Source organism: Tinamus guttatus, unplaced genomic scaffold (assembly GCF_059628265.1).
Source record: "Tinamus guttatus ecotype Peru unplaced genomic scaffold, ASM5962826v1 Tinamus_guttatus_pri_ptg000048l, whole genome shotgun sequence".
Classification (NCBI taxonomy): domain Eukaryota; kingdom Metazoa; phylum Chordata; class Aves; order Tinamiformes; family Tinamidae; genus Tinamus; species Tinamus guttatus.
The window spans coordinates 13,211,918-13,236,188 of NW_028288582.1; the positions used below are offsets into that span (position 1 = coordinate 13,211,918).

The window sequence follows — 24,271 nt, forward strand, 5'->3', positions numbered from 1 at the left end:
TAACACTTCTGAGAAAATGCAAATCTCGAGGACATTAGAAAAGGAGTATAAAATGCTTTCTGGCAAACAGGGGTTCTGACATCCTCTCAAATGACTGTCACAACAAGAGCTTCACATCAGAAATCAGATCCATGAAAAGACAGGGGTGTACTGAAACCGATGACTCCGACGTGAATAACCTTGGTTTCCCTTGCAAGCCCTTTACCTAAGGAAGACAGAAGAAATAAGACTCTGCAGGGACTACTGAAAGCTCAAAGTGCTCCTAGTGCCTGATGCATGTTCTGTGCTTACAGTAGCTACTTCACATAACATTTTGAGTAGGGGGGATTAGTGCTTCCACTGTCTGGGTTTGACTCAGTGTGACTCAACAGAGTATGAGCTAGCCAGACTCAACAGAAAAGACTGCATAGCATGGAAGGCAGAAGCGATAAATATTCTTCACTCTATCTTACTTTCAGCTAATTATGGCTCATCACATGAAACTAGCAAACTGCAAAGTCAAAGCAAATAAATACAGGCCTTTATTCATAACAAAACGTAGTTAAACTGTAGAAGTTCCTTGCCACTGCATGTCATGAAATTACACAATGACTATTAGCTACTGCTGGAGACAAGGATGCTGAGCTAGAATCACCTCAATCCGTATCCTACAGCCCAATAGATCAGCAACTGCAGGAATATCAGTTAGTTGTTAGTTCTGGTTTTAAGTCATACAATTTACAGTGTTAGTGTCAATTATTCAACTTCTGTTAAAATTCCCATTTAAAAAAATATACATACATACTGAAAAAAATACAATTCAGTTATCTATTTCTCATTACCCGATTTATTTTATCATAATATTTTTCCTTTGGTGTGTTCATGGTATCATGTTTAACTACAGGTTTTATTATCCATTTTAAATTTTGGTTGCTAAAAGCTAACCTTTCAAACCCTTTTCAAAACACTTCTTGGGACATGTAAAGAGGTTTTGGGGGGTTTTAATCATAATGCTACTTACATGAAATCATATTAGAGTTTATGTATTATATTATACTACATTAAGAGGTGCCCTCCAGTCATCTGGTATAATATTTGCAATTAATAGGAGTGCTCATATTTTTTTCTGAGGAGGTCAGCAATTTTATTCCAAATGCCTTGAAAATTCCTGGCAGTACACCATCTGATTTGGGAATATATCGCTTTTAATTTATCCACCTGTTTTAGGATCTACCCTTCTGATATTCCAGTTCTTGGGAGCATCTCATTTTTTCAGTCTTTAAAAGAATAGTTTTAAAATCAATTCCTGCATAACCTTATTTGAGGTAAAGGCAAAGGGAATAAAGGAATCTCTGCAATACTGATCTATTTGTTTATACTGTTTTTTGTTCTCTGCCAATTGAACTGATGCAGTATCTTTAAATTTGTCAGCAAAAGAAAGTTAAAAGTTTTCATTTGTGCTTTTCAAAAACTGACTTTCACCTTCCCGTTTTAGCTTCTTTTCTGTAGGATCTCTTTAAAACCATGCACACCTTTAAACTCTGGCAGTTAATCTTTTTGGATTTTTTTTTCTTCTCATGGTTTTGCTTCCTTCTTCAGGGGGTGGAGAGCAGATGCATGGCTTCTGCAAGTATCAGGATGTACTCATGGTCTCCATGGTGAGTTAAAAGTTTTAATTTCCTCATCTCTAGCTTTTGGATCATGTTGATTAGCTTCTCCTTTTTAAAGTCGCCTTCTCTAAAGTTTACAGTCAATTTTCAAAACAGTGTGAATTCACAGATGAATTTTCTGAAAAGGATTTTGAATTTAATTACTTTGCAGTCAGCATTACTTGAAGGTTTGGTTCATTTTACAGAACGAACAAGTCTTCTGTATTTCTTACAATAAATCTGAAAATAGCTTCCCTGTGACTGAGAACTAGAATCCAAAAGTCAGTTTTCTGTATTACCTAGAAACCCCATCTCTAGCTTAAACATCTGAGCAGATCAGAAACTGAAAAGAGCCTCTACTTCTGTTTTATTAGACTGCTTCCTACTACTGCTTCCTTTTCTCCCCCAGGATTAGTCACCCATTTTCTTTATCCCCATCAGAAAGAAAGTAACATAACCAATATTTTTACTGTTTCTCTTTATAGGCACAGAGATTTTTATCAATTAAACTTCTGAGAATGTTGTCTGTAACAGCAGTTTTAACTGTCTAGAAACTGAGAAAATAAACAAATGAATTTTCAGTGAAAAAATAATACTTTTTCAAACAGGTCATATTTTAACTGAAAAAAAAAACCTTTTGGTGCAAAGATGTAAGTCTAGAATCAATGACACATCTTCATCACTTCTACTCATTCTTTCAAGAAATGATCTGTTTCCTGACAGAGCCATACCACTTCCGTTAAAAGAATTGTTAGGTTTGGATGCTTAGCATAACTTCTCCTTTCATGGTAAGAAATTAGGCGGTTTCAGAGAGATAAAACTGTTGGCCAAATCAGTTTCATACAAAATAAAATGCTTTAAACAGCAAATCTACCTACCTCATCTACTTTTCTGGCAGTTATCAAGCACAAAATGTTCAACTGCAGATTAAAAAAAAAAAAAAAAAAACTTCTTCAAACACAGACTGTATGTAAACTAGAAATTTGTCCTATTATTATATGAAAATGCATCTGTACTAAATTGCACCCAAAAGCTCTTTCATGTTATCAGGCCCTTCATGGAAAATCCCTCCCTAAATGTATTTCTTAGTTTTCAAAATTTTATCTTTATTTTTGCCCTTACTGCACTTATGTTTTCTGTGGAGTTAAGGGGAACAATTTTGTAACATCTGTCTTCCAACATTTCTACTTTGAAAATTACACCTATTTTGCAAAGAATTCAATGACCATAGGAAAGTACTAGATGCCTCCAATTCAGCTCCATAGAAACACAATATGCAGCTCCTCATTAGAAACAAAGTAAATCAAGTTTCTCAAAACTGTAAAGCAGCAGCATCCTTGAAAAGTACAGCAATAGGACTCATTTTCTTCTTTCTCTTGCTCTCTCATTTCCTCTCAGAAACTTTCACACTGAGCATTTCACCCCAGCCCTCAAACTAGCTTGGCACACTACTACTTTTAGAACTAAAACCAAAATGTTGTGACACTTTTTCTTAGACAAAGTTCAACAACATCTTTCTATGTGGGTATTTCGCACTTTTTTTTTTGTCTCTCTTTCCACAATTAGGAATGACAAGTAAAAATACATACTTTTAACCAGTCGTGTTGTGAGGTAGAAAAGGAACATCCTGTGTTTCAAAGTTATTCCATGTTCCCAAACCCGCAGGACACACTCACCCTCAACACTAAACTCTTGGTTGGTTGATTGACCTGTCAGGTCACACAAATTAAAAAAAAAAAAAAAAAAACTACAGAGAATTGCTCTACATCACTCTGTAGGTTTTTTGGTTTTATACCAACTATTTCTTTTCTTTTTAATGTTGCAGAGGTAATTTACTGAATGCATGATCATGCTAAGTAGTGTTATTTCAGCACACATATAATAACTATTTAAAGTGCAAATGACATTTTCTGTCAGTCAGATTGCACTCAGAGCTGCATGTTCAGGAGCACGGTTTATATTACAAGGATGGCTGTATTTCTCCAACCTATAAGCCTAGTCTTTTCTTCCTATGCCTCTGTAATCATCACTGTTTCCGTACTAGTTTTAGAATCCTAGTTTTATCTGCAGGCTCTAGCCAAATGTCCTCCCTCATCTGCCTCTGACAGCATCCATGCCAGCGAGCTAGATGGGTCACAGGCAGAAGCTGAGTGCTGGCACAGGCTTATCCATACGTGTGACTGCTGGCACGCTTGCTGGTACAGTTCTGTCCCCAGACCAGGACCCTCCCAGACAATATCCTGGCACTAGCACGAGCCAGGAAATGTTTGCAGTTTGTCTAAATCCATTAAGCAGCACAGAAAAGGCCACCCTGTTGTGAAGGGGGAAAGAATGTAGCTGTGCACATGCCATGCCACTTGCCCTGAAATCCGGAGACAGGTTCTGATTTATTTACTGTTACTATACGTTTCCACCTACAGGTAAATCCTTACCTATCCACCCTTACGGCTGACAATAGCATGTCATTTTTGAAATGACCACACACATTGACATATTACTTCAAGCATAAAGGCAACAGAACTCACTGCGTCTGGATTATTCCACTGGAAGTAGATCCATTCTCAGATCAAGTGTACATAGAGCTGAGTTTAACCTCTGGTGTCCCTGAAAGCTCAGCTGAATTGAAAAGTTGAGAATGGTCTTGAACTCACGGAATATGGACAAAAGCTTTAGAACTGCATAAATGTAGCCCTTTTGTCTTAATGTATGTCAAAATACAGGATTATTTCATTATTTTCATATGCATATTCAGGAACTACCACAACGGACCACTAAACGGACCCCTAATCCTGTTTTTTTTTTTTTAATTTATTTTTTTAAGGATTACCTCCTCATACTTTGAAGTTGTTAAATCATTTTAGCTGAGACTTAAAAGGAGGAAAAATAAAAAAAAAAAGGATTCAGCCTGAGGCAAACAAGCAGATCAAGCCTGCCAACTATGAACATCTGAAATCAAGACCTTAGGCTATTTGCAGCTGCTGGATTCATTGCCAGCTCTACTAGTACTAAGTGCTAGTAAGGGATGGAGTGAAGCTGGGTTTCGGTTTTTCTCTTCTGAGGCTGGCTGGGACTTTTAGTCCAAAGTGTAGGCTGGAGCCACTGGATGACATTTTGCATCAGACTCTTAAGATATAACAATTAGGTCAAAGACGAACCAGGACCTGCTTTTATTCCCGGTAGAGAAGAAATAAAGTTGACACTCCCACTGTATAAAGGTTACACAGATGCAAAAATGTAATTGAAGAAATAACTTTATCATCTCATTTTATAGTTTCATTATATTGCACTGTAATTCAATACAATGTAATTCAATACTGTAATTCAATACTGTAATTCAATAAAATGTAATGGTGTAAGATTTACTGTCTATGCAGTAGAGAGCCTTCTAAATTCAAGGTTTGGGTTTTTTTTTTTTTCATTTTGAAAACGCTGTCTGTGTTGGAATTTTCTATACTAACAGTCCTGATAACACAAGAGTCAGAGGGCAGTAATTAGATGGGCACTCCCAGCGAAGTTATGTGCCTACCGTGTGCGACAGGGAGGCACCTGAACAGGGTATCTGCAGCCTTATCTCCGTCTAACCAGGAATACTAAGAAGCCCTTACACATTATTTAAATTCTGAAAAAAATAATTTAAAAAAATGAAATAAAAAATGAAAAACAGGACTTGGCACTGAAACAATACTGTAGCAGAAAGCTATCAACTTTAAGAAGCTCACGTCAGTATTTCTCCAGGAAACTGTAGCAATGTATATTTAAGTATAAACACACATACGTATAGTGTACATACTGTGTTCAGATACACACACACACACACATATATATGATACCGGAATATGAATAACAGATTAACATTAGACATTTTATTCCACGAGTGTTCCTTGTACCAAGGTCAAATGCTACGACTGAACACAGCTATTACATGTGGCACTACAAAATCAGCATCTTGTTATGGCATCTCTAAGGAGAGACATGCGAATAGGAATCAGCAGCACTTGGGAGAAAGGGGTCACGAATTACTGTAAATGAGAAACGGGAGGAAAAGCAGTTTGTGTGACCTGCCCCTGGATCACTGGGGAACAGGAGCCAGCTTTAGAGGTTGCTCCAAAGCGTGAGAGGCTCAGGTCTAATAAACAGGCCTAAGATGTTTCTAAACATCACACTTTTTTCCCTTTAAAGTATATGAATAAAAAAGCCACTGTCGGAATAGAGTAACCGGGAGCAGGGAAACCACCAGACGAGGTGACGCAGCGCGCTGAGGCCGCGGCTTCTCCTCGGTTTCACCTCAGAGCAGATGGAGGCAGAGCCCCGGCGACAAGGGACAAGGCACCCGGCCGCCCCCGCGTCCCCCCGCGCCTCCTGACCTCTCGGCTACGACAGAGGCGCTTTTATCTTCCCGGGCGGTCAGGCCGGGCGCCCGCAGCGCCGTGGCCGGGCCGCGCGACGCGAGTGGAAGGCGCCTCCCCGCGCGCGCGCGGCTCCCCCGCCCCGGAGGCGGACACGGCGCCCCGACCACCCCGGGCAGGGGTGCGAGCGGCGGCGCCCGTGGCCCTCGGGGCGGCTCCCCGCCCTCCTCACTCCGCCCCGCGGCCAGGGGATCCCCCGTCCCCCCTTCCCGCTGCCGCTGGGAGCCGTGTCCCCCCCCGGGCCGAGATCTGGCACCCCTCCCCGCCGCCCCATGGAACGGGCCGCGCGCCCCGGGGGCGGGGCGCCGCCGCCGCTCCCTCGCGCCATTGGCTCTCCCAGCTGTCAATCAGACGCCTTCCTTTCCCGCGCCCTGCCCGGGGGGCGGGCTCCGGGAGCGGCGGGAGGGAATGTTTACAAACAAGATGAGGGAGTAGAGGGGCGCGGGGGACGCGCGGGGCGGGGCCAGCCGCCGGCGCAGGCGCGGAGCCAATGAGGGAGCGCGGAAGGGCGGGGCTGGAGGCGGGTAGAACGCTCCCTGCCCAATGGTCGTCGCAGTGTGCGGCGGCGCGCGCCAATGAGCGCCCATGCGGGGCGGGGCGGGTGGGGGCCGCGGCGGAGCTCCGCCCCCCCGCGGCGCGCGCGGCTCCGCCTCCGCCGGCCGGGCCGGGCCGCGCCGCGCTGCGCGTCCTGCCCCGTCCTGCCCTGCCGCGGGGCGGCCCGCGCACGGGGGAGGGGAGCAGCAAGGGCACGGGCGGGCGCTGAGCAGCCTACGTGTGCGCCCGCCTGCGTCTCCGAAACCGCTGCTCGCGCTTGCTCCGTTTTTATGTTATTTTATTTTATTTTATTTTTTATTTTTTTTTAACATCCATGGCCGTTATCCCGGCGGGCCGCCCCTGAGAAGCACGATCCGCCTCGCGCCGGGTGACACCCCCGCCGCCTCCACGCGCGCTCACACGCAGGGGCAGCGCGCGCCGCCGGCGCCGAGAAAATGGAGGAGGAGGAGGGAGCCTCCGGCGCGGCGGAGGGCGACGAGCAGCCGCTCCGCACCGTCAAGCACGAGCTGCGGAACGGTGAGCGGCGGCGCGGGCAGGCCCCGCCGGGCCGGGCTGAGCGGGGGACCCGCCGGCGGGGCGCCCCGCGTTGGGGACAGGCGGGAGGGAGGGGACGTGAGGGCTCAGGGGAGCTACTTGGGGCCGGCGAGGAAACAGGAGGACGAGCGGGAAGAAGGGGACTGGGCAGTGTGATATAAGAAGGGAAGCGGCTTCCTTTATTTTATTGGTGAGGAATGTTTCCCGAGTGCGTGGCTCCCCTCTCTGCGGTGCCCTGTGGCGTTTGGCGCTGCTAGGGGAGAGCGGGGGCTGGAGGTAACGGCCCGCTCGTCTCCGCGTCTCCCTTGTTTGCGGGTTTGACTTTTATGGATGTGTCGGTATTTAGGGGTGGAGGGAGGGTGTGTGTGGTGTGGTATTGTAACAGTACAAAACGATGCAGTTTTCTACGTCCAGTTTTCTCTGAAATCAGTGAAATACCTGAATTGCAGGGGGCAGAGCATAACGGTGTTTTTATGCTGGTATCTGTCTTTTCACTCCGTGTGCCTTCCCACAGTGCAGTAATGTCCTGAAAGACCCTCTGTAGAAGTGTTTTAGTTTCGAGATACAGCAGGAATGCCATGTTATATGTTGCTGTGTTATGGAAGATCTTTATATATTTTTAACACAGGGATTAAAAAGCACAGGGATTTTAGCACAGGGATTCTGTGCTTTTCAGAAGTTTCCAGGCAACTTGAATACTGCAGCGTATTTAGAACTTCCTCTTAATTTAAAAGTGCGTGTAGGATATAACCTATTGTGTATATTTTTGGTGTTTATTAACAGCAAAGGTGCTCTTAACTGGTGCCCTTAATTACTTTTCTCTCCATATTTTTTATTCTTTTCACCAAAATTGAGTGAAAGTAGCTGTGTGATGCTTGCTGTTCCGCTCAGAACTTTGAGAAAAGCGCCCCCCAGGTTGGCGTAGCTGTCGGGCTGTAGCGAAGCCATCGTGAAAGCAGGCGTTACTGCAGAGATCGCTTTGGGAACGCTCAGCCTGTTCTCCCAGGGTCGCTCAAGTCCTGGGGCTCTGCGGAAGGACCCCAGTGGACCATGGCTATCATTGCAGCTTAAAAAAACAAACCAAAACTCACGCACACGCACACACACACACACACACACACACACACTCTTCCTGATAGCTACGTAGAAGCCAAATACACTGTAGTTTCCTTCCAGGAAAAACAACTGGTGGAAAACGTGTTTCTCCCCTCAGGTTCTGTAGGACTTCAGCAGGCAAGAGAGAGATGTATGGGAAAGGAAACACAACCCATTTATTCTGTATCGTTATTATATCTAGATTTCTTTTATAGAAGTTAAGACAGGTATTTATTTTAAGATAGTTTGAGGAATAAACACATTCTTTGAAACTGAGCAAAGAGCTGTCTAGTATAGCAAAATAGGCAATTTTTGTTTTGATCAGTTCTGATGGTAAATTTTTATAGATTCAGGAAGTACTGATGCTTGCTTTCAGTGTAAATTTTCTCAAGCTTGTTTGTGTCTCCGTAAGCTTCTGAAATCGAGTTTAATGGAAATCAGCTGCTTCTCCCCATTTTCTTCTCCTTATTAAGTATTTAGAACTCTGCTTTTTTTAAAATGCTTTCTAGCATTGGGCTGTCTATTTCTGGAGCGTTAGGGTGGAGGAGGGAGCTGCTCTGTCATGCACTCCTGGGAGACTCCTACTCCTGAAGGTGTCAGTGGTGTCATCACCGTGCAAGACACATATCGAGATACTGTCTCAGAACTTGTCTCCACATCGGGCTTGGCAGTACCGGAATTTGAAGGGAAAATAGTGCTTGCCTTTCTTTTATATATAAATAATAACCTCTAAGATACTTTGGAACTTTTCTCAGGTTTTAAAACGTGGTATGATTATTTGCTTTTGCTTCATTTTGGAAAAGAGACTGAAGAGACATGTAAGAACAGGAACTGGAACCATAGGAATTTTGTTCTTTTAAAATACTGAGATTATATACCATGCCTTTTTTTCTCCTCCTCCTTTTAATGTGTGATTTGTTTAGTCTCCTGAGTTCCACTCCTTTCTATTTTCTTTCTTCGATGCTGCTAGATCTGTGACTAATTGAATGATTTAGAGTTATATGTTGAACGTAGCTGTCATGTTAGCAGATGGAAAAGAGGTCAGTCTCCACAGTGCTTTAAAAGAATGTGCTATTGGGTAGAAATCATGGCTCCTACAAGAAGGAAGTGCTGCATTTTCATATTCTGGAAGTCGTTGCGTGAAGCTCTTGATAATAATCACTCAAACTACTAAGAATTATGTTCATAATGCAGGCATGTGGGCCTGTAGTTTTAATTTGCATTGCCATTACTTCAGTCTCAGAATTGCTTTGAAAGTATTAAACTAGTTACGGAGACAGGCATTAATTACAGTCAAGTGAGTAATGAACATATAAAGCTTGAGTTTTAAATGAAACAAATATCTTTGAAAGCTAAAGAGATAACTTGTTAGCTTCGAGCAAATGCTGTGGTGTACAAAGAAACCGAGCTTGAGCATATGCAGTGTTTTAGCCTGTGGACGTTCTACACAGCTTTCAGCTAGCTGATCATTAACCCTGTCATACTGTGGTTTGACTTTTCTTTTCAACTTTACCTTTGACTTTGAAATTATGATGCTGCTTTGCCATGTACGGTCACCATTATTTTTAGTGCTCTATCCTACATTATTAGGGCCCTGAAATTCATTCTCTGTTGCGTGACCAAAAAGCAATTGCTGAAAAAATATTGCTTCGAAGGCATGTAGATTGGGTCTGTGATAGGGAAGGAACTGTAGTATTCAGCACTCAAGTGCCCTTTTGAGATGTGCTGTGACTGATCATGTTCCACTGAGCAGTGCCCAGTCTTTGTACGTATCATTTATTTGAGTGATGCAAAGAATTGGGGAATACACTTTGGTTTTGTACTAGCTGGGTAAACCACCTAAGTGTGTGTGTTTCAGGTCTTTGTTCCTGTGTGTTGTATAGATTAGAAACAACAGTGACTTTTAGGTCACATTTCAAGTCAGTAATGATCTTCTGCTAGTATATTCAGCAGCTGAAGGTTTTGTTTTGTTTTTTTGTTTTTGTTTTTTTTTTTCTTTAGAAGAGACTGTCCTAAAAATGTTTTTCCCTCAACAGAAACTCACAATTCACTTATTTCAGATTAGTTGCCCCCTCCTTTTGCTTACATTGAGAAGGAAGGAAGGTTTTGGGAAAGTAAAATCCCCTTAATTGTCCAGAAATAGAAGAAAAATGATATGCCAAAGATAAATGATAAGAGGTGTCTGTTTCTGCGAAGAACAATTTGTGCTTTGGTTCTGTTGAAAAATAAGAAAATTATTTTTTCTGAATAATCTATTTGTGGAATTCTGTGAAGGTTTTTTTTTTTTTTTTTTTTTTTTTTTTTTTTTTTTTTTTTTAGAAGACTGACCTCAGAGTTGGTACAACATCCCAACTTTTTGGAGACTTGTATGTAACACAAGATGTTATATATTGTTTATATATCATGAAAAATATAATATCCTCTTCACATCTTTTGTTTGCTGTTAATGCCAGGGAAGTAAATAATGGCAAATATGAGGCCTGTCAGATAACTTATTTTGTGTGTGTGTGTGTGTGAGAGAGAGAGAGAGAGAGAGAGAGAGAAAAGGGGAAGAATATGCACAGAGAAGGGAAAGATGTAATATAGGATAGCATACAGAATTGTTAACCATAAGGGTTTTGTGTGTGTGTGTGTTCTTTTTTCTTTTTTTTGGGGGGGGGGTGTTTTTGTTTGTTTTTGTTGGCTTCTGTTTTTGGTTTTGGGAAAAAATAAAATAAGGATCTAAGAACCCTGAGCCATCAATATATGTGACTAAGGTAGGAGGTTGTCCAGCTTGCAGTGGCTATCTGCTTTGCCAGCGAGACATGAAGATTTGTGAAACTGAGATCTTGAAAGGAACATGTGAGACCATGAATGCGTGGGCAATAAGCAATGTGTATGTTTTTTGTTTTGCATTGAGCCATTGTTTCTTTCCTTTTGGCAAATCTACTCTGTTTTGAAGAATATATTTGGATTCACTTTGATGCTATCACAAACCTTGGACTAAAGAACTTGCATTAACTTGTGCTTTGTCTGCCTGACTCCAATGTGGGAAAAGGGATGTGAAGGCCAGAAGTCAATATGACAGTGGATTCCATGGCTTCAGAGGCAAAAGAATCTGGAATTTACACTTGAGTTAAAAAATAGTCTGATTTATAATCTGGTATGAAACAGTGAAACACTGTAGATATTAAACCTTTCAAATAGTATGTGTATCGTTACAAATTCTTATTTATCCCTCTTGCGTGAGAACCTAGAGTATTTATTTGCAAATTGCAAGGCAGTTCTTTGTATGTTCAGATCATATGCCCTAAGGCATTATGAAGATTCATATGCTTAAAAAAGAAGATGGAGCCATGTCTTTAAGTACAGTTCAACCTTTGTTATGGAGCTACAGATGGCACTTCTCTAGTGTATATATATATTTTTATCTTTAAAAGGAAACTTTTTAATGAAAGTTTAAAGACCTTTCTTTAAATGATAATTTGCCAAAACAGTTTTCATATATGACTGTCTAGTAATTCTGTGTATTTTGTAGAGATCAGAAAGTATGAAGAGTTTAATATTTCAGATACTTTAGTTCTAGTTCTTCCTTTTAAGCACTAAAGTATGTATGTTCTGGTGTTTTATACAGTAGGAAAGACTGTTTTTAGAGAGTGAGTTTTGAATCATCCTTGATATAATTTAGATCTCTGAATATTATTCTTTACCGAACCAAGACTATTTATGTTTTGCAATCTAAGAAATACTTGGTATTTATCTTCTGGTAAGTTCTACTTCAATTTTGATTATGATGGAGAGTGACTATTTGTGTTTTTTCAAGTTTGGAAATCTAATGAACTCGAATAAAAAAGATGTGCAGATAAGTGTGCTACTGTTAGCAGGCATGGCATACTGTGAGCTCTAGTTACTTCAGTGATATTCTATGAAATATGTAATATAAATGAGGACTAGCAGTCATAGTTTTTATTGCCACTGTGTTGTCGAACCCTCTCCTAATGAACTCTAAACACAAAGATAGTTTAAAAGCTCATCTTGGATTCCACTAAGCAGTTAAGAGCCTTACTTGTCACTTTAAATGCATTTTTAGGATCTTAAATTTAGGAAACCGTTCAGAAAACATTTGCCAGAGACATGAGACAGCTTGGGAGTCTGAGACTGTGATTTGCAGCTGTATTCTTGACGTAAAAATTTCTTTTAGGTTCCCTTCCACACTTGGCAGCATTTATTGATATCTTCTGGTAAACATTAAGCTCTGGGTTAATTATTCTTTTTTTGAATCATTATACAACCGTAAAGATGACATGCAAGCTCAGTTAAGATCTCTCTGCCCTAACTTAGCCTGTAGATAGGCAGATGGCCTGGCTTATACAAAACTTGAATTACACGCTGTCCTTCTGTTTATTTTTCTGTTTTGTTTTGTGATCTCGCATGACTGTTTCCTTTCCCCCTTTTCTGTTGATATCTGTAAACGTTTTATGTTTGGACAATTGGCCATAAAAGCTTATGTTAAGGAGGATCATTCTCAAGAAAGTTATTGAGCTTTCCTGGTTCACGTTTGCAGAAGCAAATACATAAACCGCTTCAACCAAAATTTAAATTGTCGTTTGCTCTTCCTTTGCTGATAAATTAATGTACATTCTTTTCTTTTTAACTCTGTGTCAAGAGGGAGAATGTCATTGAAGTAAGTATATTTTTTGAAGTGTTACTTATTTCTGCTGACAGAGAGGGAGGGCCACAGCTGATTCATACCTTGCCCTTTGATGTAATTTCTGATTCAAAAAGGTATGCAAAGTCTTTAGACATCTGTTATTTTGATTTGCCTGTTTCAACCTTTTCTTCAGCAGTAGATTATCTGGAACAACTTTATTCATTAGTGTATAATTCAGCTACTTTTTGCGGGGGCTGTTGCTGCACATTTAGCTGGTCGTTTACTTATAGTAATGATTTACTCACAATAATGACAAACTTAATAGCAAAATCACCTTTGCAATAGTAAAGGGACTGATTAATGCAAATAGTTCTTAGTAGGCAGTGTTTCCAGCTCTGACTAGTGTGAGTCTGAATTGTTAGTCTCAAACTTTTTTTTTTTTTTTCTCTTTCAGCGTCAGATGTACAAATGAAAACTTCAGCAAGATATAGTTTTCTGTAGCTTTGGTCTCTGTTGGTGATGGCAGTGATTGTTATCTGTCTCTTTTTTCCCCATAGTATTTCGTAGTTCTGAATTTCCGCATGTTTTATTAAGCTTAGCCAATAATTAGATCTTTGCCTTTTTTGACTGTGTGAACTTTTGGTCTCCAACCTTCCAGGATGGGCTCATCAGTTCCATGAGTTCTTGAGCTTTTTTTTCTGGTCAAGTGGCATTCTCTTTAAGCACCTAATGGTACAGAGCACGAGCAGTTGTTACCTTAATTGTGACTCTAGAGTTCAGAGTAACATGCATGGTACCTGTCTTCAGTACTGTGAGTTCAGAATTGGGTGCATTTTTGCCATGACTAAAGAAGTGCATCACTTAGATGAGTGGAACTGAGCCATTATCTGAAGTAATAGATAGGAAAAAAAATGACATTGGCACCAGGCATCAGATACTTAATAGTTTGAAATGCTGCAGACTTTCTTCTTTCCCTTTTCCTTGTTTTCCGTCATCGTTTTGCTTGAAAGACTCGGAGGTTCGTTGCTGTGCTCAGAGAAATAGCAGCGCTGGTGGTCTAGTGTTCCTGAGAGCAGGGAAGACAAGTCGCAGCTCTCGCGCGGAGCTTGCCTTCAGTTGAAGGCCGTTGGAATGAACTGAGCAGATGAAGATTTAGTTTCATTTTTCTGCTTTAAAACCTATATGCCATGGAGTCGAGAACCTGAAAGCACATCACAATTTTAAAACCACCACTGCTAAAATAATATTTATAAATATAATAAATTTTCTTAATTAAGTTTCTTAACTCCTACTAGATCTTCTCAAATTTAAAGGTATTCCAGGTGACAGTCAGCTTCTATGTTGCTTGGAGCCTCTGCATCAAGTAGAAGGACTTGGCCCTGGTCCCCAGAGTTAAATAGGCTGCCATTTTCCTGGGGAACTGAAAACAGCAGTGTGGATCATCATGGAGCGCTGTCCCTGCATGTGGCTGTTTGTCTCCACAGTGGGAATATTTCTAGACATTTGCTTTCTTGCTGCCTTTGGAGGTGACTTTTGGGTCCCGTACCATTTTCACTCTTTTTTATGAATGGCCGTGATATCTTGCCCTTCCCTCTGTTTTTGCTTCTGGACTGAACCATTATATCTTCCTGTCTCTCTCATCTGCATGCTGTCCTTCCGACAGTGTTGGTCTGGTGCTGGTCGCTGTGAACTAGAGTGGAAAATCTGCATGTAGAAACTTTCCTAATTGTTCATCTATCTTTACCTAACTTGAAAGGTGCTGTCAGCTTTTGCTTGCGTTTTTCTGTTTGTTTGTTGGCTTTGTTTTTTTCCTCCCTCCCATCATGTTCCATTATCCTGGATACTGCCACGTTATGCGTAGCTTCAAGTCACATGTGGATAAACTCTTGTCCTCTTGGTTTGGGCAGTAGTTTCTTCCTTGAAGCTTCCTTTCCTTTGTGCCTTGCAATGCATCAATGCACTTAAGCAGACACTGCATGGAGAAGTAAAAGTTTTCTATTGCCATAGTGGCTTTTCTCATGCACATTCTTGAACTGAGAGTTAAGCCAAAGCCACTGTTTCTGAATGGCATCTTTGTACACACTGTAGCATTATGGAGCAACTGGTAGAAATAGCCTACTGTATGGTTGTGGTTTCTGCTGTATGTGCAACATATGTTGTCTTCATGCAGGCTGCACAGGTACTTGCCGAGTGGGGCTCTGATAGCAGCTTTAGCATACTGATAGTTAAGGATGGGAGGGCCTTTCCTAGAGTTACTAGTTCTAACTGATCTGTCAGCAGCAGTCGTCCTGTGGTAGTCTCTCAAAGTCTGTCAAACAAACACTTTGGAGCAGTTGTCTCGTAACTGTGCAAGTTTCTGCTTGTGGGAAGTCCCTACAGCAGTGGTCATTTGGACTCTTTGAGGTCACTGGTGAGTATAGATACAGATCTTTGGGGTTATGCACTCTTCAAAGGTCAAGAAAATGTTAGTATAGCAACCTTAGTTCTGGGGAAAATACCTCTCATCTTTGTTAGAGTGTCAAAAACTGCTGCATTCAGTTTTAGTGGAGGAAGACCAAAAAGTGCAGTGATATAGGAAAGAGTGTGGGATAGGAGCGCGCTCTTCAGCTTGTTTTTTTTTTGGGGGGGGGGTGGGAATGGCAGTATTGTCTGGGAATTGCTACTCTCTTCCTGTGAGTTAGTAGATTTATTAAATTTTTAGATGCAGGGTAGTTGTACTTACGTTATACGGAATCATTCTGATAGAGAGTTTGTGTGTTTCAAGTGTCCTATCATACCAGCATGTGCTGTGGATGGCGGATGCTTCTTGGCTATCCAGTCTTGTGGGCTGGCTTTTTTCTCAGTGTAATGAAGAAAGAAGTGGATGTTTTAATAGTAATCAGATGCATATTTGTGTTGTTTTTGTGAGATTACAGTAACACTCAACTTTTTTTTTTCCTTTTTAATGTTAGTCATTTAAAGAAACAGCCCGAGTGAAATGAGATCAAATAGATAGCATGAAATTGTAGTTCACATTGAAACAGATACATAATACTTCCTACTCGTTATCTTTCAGCTCTTTACATACTCCTGTCTAATCTCATGAAAGTGGGGAAAGTTCTACAGTTCTACTAAAGTTATTGCAAATTTTCAGTGTGTTTTTGGAGGTAGGGCATTTCTCCATATTCCATTCTTTACATCCTATTCCCTTCTAAGAATACTGCAGAGTTAAATGACTGTTTGGCCTTCTGGAAGGGCATTTAATTGAAAAGCCTTCTTCTGACAGTTCTTTAAAAGATGAAATGTTACATTTTTTGGAGCTATCCATATTGGAAGATCAAAATCAGAGTTTTTTTTAAAGTAAAAATTTCTTGCTGTTTAAAATAAGCATTTAGCTAGTGTCCAGACAAGTTCTATGTCCTGGATCTTTTCAGCTGCATCCGCTGCTGAAAAATTGTGGATGCTGTAGCACTGGCCTCCTTAGAATAGCCCTGATCCTTGCTGTTCCTGGCAGGAAAGATTCCATTTTGAAATTGCTTGCGTTGAGTGCTCTACTTAGCTCTCATTAAGAAGAAAGTAATATGTAATACTCAGTTGCCTGAAAACAGACTATTCTCTGAGTGACTTACTATGATTCTTTAGGCATTAACTCTGTTTATTTCTGTCTTACCTACTATTAATGATCTCTTGGCAGATGCATACATTTTCCTTTTGTTGACTTCAGCAGTAGCTGTGATGTGGCACTAGCAATAGTATTTGTTGTAATTGGATGTGTGTGAAAACAGTGCAGCAAACTTCAGGTCAACTGGTGCAGAGCATATGCATCATTAATTTATTAACAATTTTGGTCCTGAAGTCTTGTCTATTGTATGTTTTTAAAATGGAGAAACATTACTTTTCTGATGAGTTCTAATAATTTCACTGTGCTGTGTATTTTTTGATTACACATGACACTAGGAAAGCTTGCAAATTCCCTTAGATTTGCAAAAATCACTGTCAGTTGAATACTGTTATATTCCTTTAAGAGAAAATTCTAAAAGCTCTTCTGGGCTCTCTTATCTCCCAGTGATGCCAACTAATCTCTTCACCTATTCCAAATTTGATGCAATCTCTTGTAAAGCGGATGATAAGAATTGGCATTTTAAATGAGATTTCATCAATGCCTTGTATGAGAGCACTAATATTAATCTATTGCTTCTCGATACATTCTGTGCATGTGTGCAGATTCCTAGGATTGTTGGAATGAGTCTAGAATGTGCTTTCTCACTTATTTACTGTCAGAATTTCTGAGGCTTGCCCCTCTTATGTAGAGGCAATGGGAAGTCTTTTTGAAGCTTGCAGTTCTTTGTTTTGACTTGTTGAGTTACTACAATTCTGTGGAGATTAACTGTAAATTCTGATAATGAATATAGAATTCATGTACCTTGATGGAGTTTATTAGAATTATCAAACCAAATTAGAATTTCTGGTGAACTGAGAAAATTAATTCCAACATTGCCTATGAAAGAATTTCCCTTTAGGGTTAAGAGATCTTTGTACTTGAATTCTGTGTTGCTGATGCTGAAAGCTTCTTGCATGCCTTTTCTAAGCCTCATTTTCTTTTTACTAGCCTTGAAACATGTAGCTTGACTCAAAGTTACTGTTTGAGGTTTTTTTTTTCTTTCTTTTTTTTTAGTAGTCATGCCACCTTACATAGCTTCTACTGATTGTTCCTAACCCTTAATTTAGCTAGAATAACTGCAACAGCTTACCGTTTCAGTGTATCAGGGAACTAACCTTGCCTAAAAAATTATCAAGTGTATTTTGTTTCACTACTGCTTTTAATGTGGACTATTTCCCTGGGCAACTTTTGCTGCTTGGCCTACAATTGTGTTGATCCAAATGAGTGAATGATAGTATGGTAGGAATAAAGGTTGGAAAAGGAGAGTTGCTTAAGACTTTCTTTTATCATCTTAGTGGGGAAAAAAACCAGGGGTCTTCACTTCCCTGCTTAGAAAAAATTACTATTAGACAAAAAGTACTCAAAATAGGATAGATAGAGAAAAGAATCCCTCAAGCTTCTTTCAAGCTCCCCAGAAAATGCAGAAATAACTTTGTAGCAGCCTAGTCTTTTCCAGAGAGGTTATCCATGTAGATTCGGGGTCTTTCGGTAATAGAGGTGACTCTTTCTAGCTTTAATAATTCTGTGCTTATCTCATCCCAATTACCATTTCATTCAGCATCCTGAGGGATGTTGGGGCTATATGGAGACCTTATTGCTTGCAACTGCTTGATCAAGGGACCCATAGAAGATGGAGCAAAATTCTTCTCATAGGCTCATGGTGATAGGATGAGAGATAGCATACCCAAGTTGAAACATGGTCTTCAGTTAGACCATATTAAGGGGAAAAAAATTATCATGAGGGTGGTTAAATGCAGAATAGATTGTCCTGAGAGGTTGTGGAATCTGTGTCCATAGAGTTAAGACTTGTCAGGACAAAGCTGTGAGCAGTATGATCTAATTAGACTTGTTTTGAGCAGGGATTTGGACTAAATGACCTCTGGAGGTGCCTTTTAACCTAAATTACAATGCTGTGATTCTGTGCCTCTGCAAACACCAATAGCTGCAGGAAAAAATGCGCTCCTTCACTTTTGAAGTTAAAATAGTACAGTATGGTGCTGATGTGTCGCTTAATGCCACATATTTATTTTAGCTACTAACTTTTATTGAAATTGTAGTAATATGCCAAAATGATGGTTGTGTGTTACATATCTGATGTATTTTTCTTTCTTTCTTCAGCAAATCTGACAGGCCATGCAGAGAAAGTTGGCATTGAAAACTTTGAACTCTTGAAAGTTCTTGGAACAGGAGGTAAGACGCACTATTTTTCTAAGTCGAGTATTGGAAGCAATACTCTTAAGTACACTTTTATTTTCCAGCTGAACTTGTTTTGTATTGGAAAGTTCTTTAGGAAGATATATCATATTCATGGCTTGTTTTTTGAACATTTAATGTAGTTTATGGAAAAATATGATTTAAAGCATGAGCTTAGAAAGTTCATTAAGTTCTGCCAACTATTTTGAGGAATTTCTGAAAGGACAGGTGTGTCGGTACCTTATGAAATAGGATGATTGTGGTGTGTTTTCATCATTTTCAAACACCAGTAATTTTTAAGATGGAAAATATGCATTATTTTGTGGATTCCACATGATGCTGGAGTTTCAGGGGATGTTTTAGGACCCCTGTTGATAATTCTAATGGTTTATTTCCCTTTTATTAAGTGTATGTGTGTTTGTGGATACACATGCATGCTGTGTGTATACTTAATTAAAATATGCATATATTTTATTCATATATATATACACACACACACCACTATATGCCTGTGTGTTCTCAGGATGCTGACACTTTTTGTCGGTACTGACAGATTCAATGTTGAATAGACAGTATCGAGGTCTATAAAAGTTACAGATTTTGATTTTTAGAAGTGTGAATGTTACTGATCATCAACTGCTAGCAATGAAACTATAGTTCCACAAACTATTGCATAAGGAACAAAAAAGCAAAGGTTTTTGATCTCTGCAATTAAGTGTCATGTGGATTCTTTTGTAATTTCATTATACTGTTAAATCCCAGAGGATTACATTTTTATGTTTCTGAAGTAAATTTTTAATTTGAGTCTAAAAAACTTAACAAGTCAATTCTGTCTAATTTCTGTAGGTAGGGTCAAGGAAACTGTAGTACTCAGATATGCATGTTGCATATTCATAGGTTTAAGTAATTCTGCTCTTCTGAAGAGGTTCATTATAACTGGTCTGAGGTCAGCATTTTTTTTTCTTTTTACTTGTAATTATACATTTATTGTGGGCATTTCTGCTTTCTCTCTTGCTGATGGAAACACTGGGTGATTTTTTTTTTTTTTTTTTAAATGAAAAGTGAAGACTGGTCCCAAGTAATTCCATACCTCTATCTTCTTTTTTTTCCTTGCTACATTTGGAATAAAAGGTGAATTTGGTAGTTTCATAAGTGTCGGTCTTCAAGTTTAGACTGGTAGTAGCCTGACCTCCTCCTACCTTCTTTAGGCAGTACCTCTGAAATAGCCCTTTTGCTGAGGTTGAATTTGTGTCTGTTACTCATTGCTACCTTCTATGCTCTCTCACCTTCATGACGTGATTAGCCAGCTTTTCTTGGCCTGCTATACTCTTAATCATATCAGGTAGTCCTTAGGTTCATACCCCTATCATAGGATAGGATATTACCCTATGCTGATAGGACAGCAGGGTAATTATTATGAAGAATCCTCTGAGACTAGTCTGCTTCAACAAATTGACAGCAAGATTGACATTGTGTGTTTGTGTGAAGTGGTGAGAGGGAGAAAAAAAAAAAAAAAAGCCTGTTTCTCTTCATCCTGCTCTGATGGTTAGATTACTTCAGGAACGTCTGACTCAGTGTATTCAAGCTAGTTTAAGAGCTGATTAAAAGATTCCTGCCAGTTTTAAGAATCCAGGGAGACCTTAGGTATCCTGAAATGGCATTTGTGGAAAGAATGGTGCTTCTGTCAACAGTGTTATTTGCATTTCTGTAGTAAATAGTTTGAATCATAGCTTGCTTTTTGCATAGGGAATCTATAGGCTAGACCAGCAAGGCACTCGTGAAACTTTATTCCCTCTACACTCAGTGTATTAGAGCTGAGAGCTATGCACTGGGTGCCTCAGAGGAGTTTGCTTGCCAAGTATTGACCAGCATTAAATGCACTTCATCTGATGAAAAGGGAGCTAGTTCTGTTCACTCTTCATGAAGTGACCATCTGAAATTCCTGTCCCTTCTGTCGTGACACAAAATCACTGAGGATTAGAACAGACTTAAGGAAGTCCTCTAGTTCCTTCTCCCACCGCAAAATCAGTGATTGCTGCCCTGTCCTGGCAAAGGACAGAGATTTGTTCCTGCAGGCCTCCAGCAGCAGAGACTCTGCAACCTTCCTAGGCAGCCTCGCTGAGGGGGTTTCACTTCCTCGTTTGAGAAACGTTCTGGGGATTGCACTAACCAAAAATCTTCTCTCATCCTTGCAATGGATTTTTAAGAGTACCATATTATATTATACCATCTGTTAGATGTTTCTTATGCAGATATCAACAGAATCTTGATGCAGCTAGGGATAAGTTGAAACATAAAAGTGTTTATAATTGTTATGGTCAGAATTTCTGTGTTCTTTTCATTGAATCAACAAAGCAAAACAGAAATGATATCACACAAGTGCTTGTAACGGCCAGTTAGTCTAAGATTATCTTGAAATGCTCACCTGTAAAATAAGAAGTTACGGCTTATGGTTACAAAACCAGACAGAGCTACAAATTGACTCCTGTGCTATTTATCTAATGATATAAGAAAGGCTTTTTGTATCTGTTTTTTAGGAATAAGAATTATTGTATAGTGCTTATATCTTAGATATGGAAAGACAACTTAAGGAAATGCAATAATCCTTAAAATATCTGCTGCAGTTGGGAAAATTTGGAGCTGTGCATTCAGTTACTCAATTTAGCTATCGTATTATATGTAGCAGAGATTTAATTTTTTTTTTCCAAACCTCCACAAGAATTTAACCAAATTTAACCACCTGCTTGCATGCAAACTTTGCTACAGTATCTGAACTGTGTTCTGCCCTGAGTTTTGGGGATCCTGTTTAGGCCTGTAACTTCCTGCTCTCATACTTGAAGGCAAACTGGAGAAGAGAGGATGACTGCTATGGCCTTCCCAGTCCTTTACTGGGATGCAAATTACACGTGCTTTACTAGATGCCCTTCATCCAGAAAAATGGCAGGTAATGTCCATTATCTCTGAAATTTGAAATAGTAAAGTCTTTCAAAGGCTTTTTTTTTTTTTTTTTTGAGTTCCTGGAACTCAAAGACCAGTCCAAACAACCCTTGTTTTTTCCTTTAGTGACTTGTCTTAAAATTATGGTCAAGATGATGATGATGATGAAAGAGCAGAAAACATTTTTTTTTCTGGCCATCTTGGGAACAGCTCTGTTCTTTTCTTGTTCCAATGTACTACTGTACTAGGAGTGCATTTTGACTTCTGTGTAACCGAAGGCTGGGGATGGGGTGGTTGAGGTCATCTTAGACCAAGAGGTTCATAGGGACAAAAATGACAACTCTCCCATGGTTTGGAGTGATTGAAAGAAAAATGAATGAGGGCATCTGATAGCTTTTATAGTGAGTAATACTTGTTGCATTTTTAGGTAAGAAATGGAAGAGGCTTATCCTGATGTGAGCTTCTAGATATTACTGTTGAATATAATTAAAAGCATTTTTTTTTTTTAATTTGCCTCTGTGGAGTTATGCAGAGATTCTCCAAAGTGTTTTCACGTTATTTGGCACTTGAGTGATCTTCAGCAATGGGAAGCAGAATATATTGAATCTTCCAGACAAATTACTTGATGGATATAGGTAGTATTCTAACTAATGGCAATATTTTTAATATGGCCTGCTGTGAGCCAATTGGATAAACTAAAGAAGATCCTCAGAATAAAAATCATTCAATGCTGTCTTGCTTAAAATACATAATTGTGATGGCTCTTTATAAACTTGGTATATTTTCAGCAGTGAAGCAGCAGCAGTGAAGGTTTAGTTGTATTTATTCTTATTTTAAAGTGCCAAAATTTTCCTGGGATAAGATTGTCATAAAGGTGTTCTTGAAATTATCTTCTGCTCCTTCTGCTTTTGGCCCTTCAAATTGATTGCTGTTGCAGTTTTCTCTTAAGTAAATATCTTGTAGTGGTCTCAGAGATTCTGATGCTGAATATGTCATGAGTCATTTGATTAAAATAGTGCTCTTAAAATTTATTCTCATCAAAACTGCTGAGAGTCTTCATCATTCTGTCAGCTCTTCTCAATTTTATGAAGAGAACGATTTGTGTGATGGTAAAGCTCTATATCAAAATCCTTTTAAGATCATGTTAGTCTAGCTTCTAGATATTTGCATAAAATTCATATAATTATAATTTGTTTTTGTGCTGTATTTAAAGCTATAATTGATCCTGGTTAATGTGTTTGTAGGATTCTGCCATTTAAGAGGGATTATTAAATGCTTTTATAAAGGATGGTCAAAGGTACAGGTAGCAAAGTGTTAAAACTAGGGCCTTTTGTTCGTTTCAGTTAACGTAGCTTGAAATGTTCCCCAGTGTTTCTGATTAAAAACTACTCTTTCCTGGGTACTTAAAGGAGCTCATGTTAAATACTTTTGGCTGGAATTTTTAGTGAGTTAGTGAAATAAGTTATTTCCTATTATTTAATTTCTTTGTGGTTCTAACATTCTGTTTTCTGCCTATTTTGACCATTAAGGAGTGTTTTTTTTATCTGTTTGTCAGTAGTAATTCCAGTTACATATGTGCTTTCAGTTGTAACTATTTGCACAACTATTTTTTTTAAAAGGAATTGCTTGTTTACCAACTTGGAATTTTATCGCCATTTCATTATTCAACTACTTAATATCATGATGTTGTTCTGCAGCTTTGAAGTCAACTTTGACTTTTGTTGGAGTGCATAATTCACTAACCTGAGAAAATCAGCTTCTCGGCTGATATATAACTGAATCAGGCAGGGTAAATGTTTGCAGTGACCTGTTGTCATTGGAAAAGAAATGAAACGTCTGTTGTCTGTCTGTTGATTCCATGAGAGGACCTTCTCTTTGAACCTGTGATTGTTTGATGCTTTTAAGACCCTGTTGTTATAAAACTTGTAAAAATGTTTTGGAGATCTGTGTAAGTCAAGCAGATCATTTTTTCTTCCTTCCTCATGACTCCTTTGAGCAAATATTAATAGAAATAATTATTTCCATCTACAGAGCTAACATTGATTTTTTCACATTGTATACTGTTTATACATCTACTAATTCTAATCTTTATTCTTCCTGCAGGTTTGTCTAGTGCAGAGGTCAAATTCAGTGATAGTTCCCAAAAGGCCTTTTTAATTTTTTTTTTTTAAAAAGTCACATTTCTTATTATGCTACTTTTTATTCCTTGAGTATAGAGGATCTTTATAGTACTTAGATGATTCTATTTGTCAAAACTCTTGAATTAATTAAATTATTACCTTTTAATCCTACTGAATGTTTCTCTTGCCTTTTTTTTATTATTATTTTCTATTGAGAGTTTCTCCAATTTATTCTGCTTTAAGTCCTGTGTAGGAACCCTATAAAGTTCCTATATACTTAATATTGATAGGAAGAAATCACTGACTTATAAGCGGTTTTGTAACCTCTGCTACAAAGCTATTGCTGACAGTGTGCAAGTTGCCCAAATATGGACTGACTTCTGGGGGGACAGAAAGTCTCTCTGACTCCAAACTCCTGCTAAACCTTAAATTTTGAGTGTGTTATATTATTATAAAGTAAAAAATAATCATCTCTTTTTAATCTTGAAATTGAGATTCATTGTCACTGTCCCCCATACCACTCTTGTTGTATT

General features: G+C 39.3%; 2 protein-coding genes and 1 long non-coding RNA gene across 3 annotated transcripts in view; 2 read left to right on the forward strand and 1 right to left on the reverse strand.

Annotated features, from left to right (window-relative positions):
• The window catches only part of DGLUCY (D-glutamate cyclase), a 40,805-nt gene extending 34,790 nt beyond the window's left edge, over positions 1–6,015 (reverse strand). The window contains exon 1 of the mRNA XM_088539718.1: positions 5,993–6,015. The gene's annotated coding sequence lies outside the window, so the exon portion shown is untranslated. The remainder of the gene's footprint in view (positions 1–5,992) is intronic.
• Positions 1,526–4,660, forward strand: LOC148595923 (uncharacterized). Its single transcript, XR_015914393.1, has 2 exons — positions 1,526–1,637; positions 4,450–4,660. It is a non-coding gene; the product is annotated as an uncharacterized LOC148595923 (long non-coding RNA).
• Positions 6,016–6,872: 857 nt separating the features above from the next.
• The window catches only part of RPS6KA5 (ribosomal protein S6 kinase A5), a 58,477-nt gene continuing 41,078 nt past the window's right edge, over positions 6,873–24,271 (forward strand). Inside the window, exons 1-2 of the mRNA XM_088539719.1 lie at positions 6,873–7,105; positions 18,607–18,678. Of these exons, the coding sequence (XP_088395845.1) occupies positions 7,024–7,105; positions 18,607–18,678 (154 nt within the window). The 5' untranslated portion in view covers positions 6,873–7,023. The remainder of the gene's footprint in view (positions 7,106–18,606; positions 18,679–24,271) is intronic.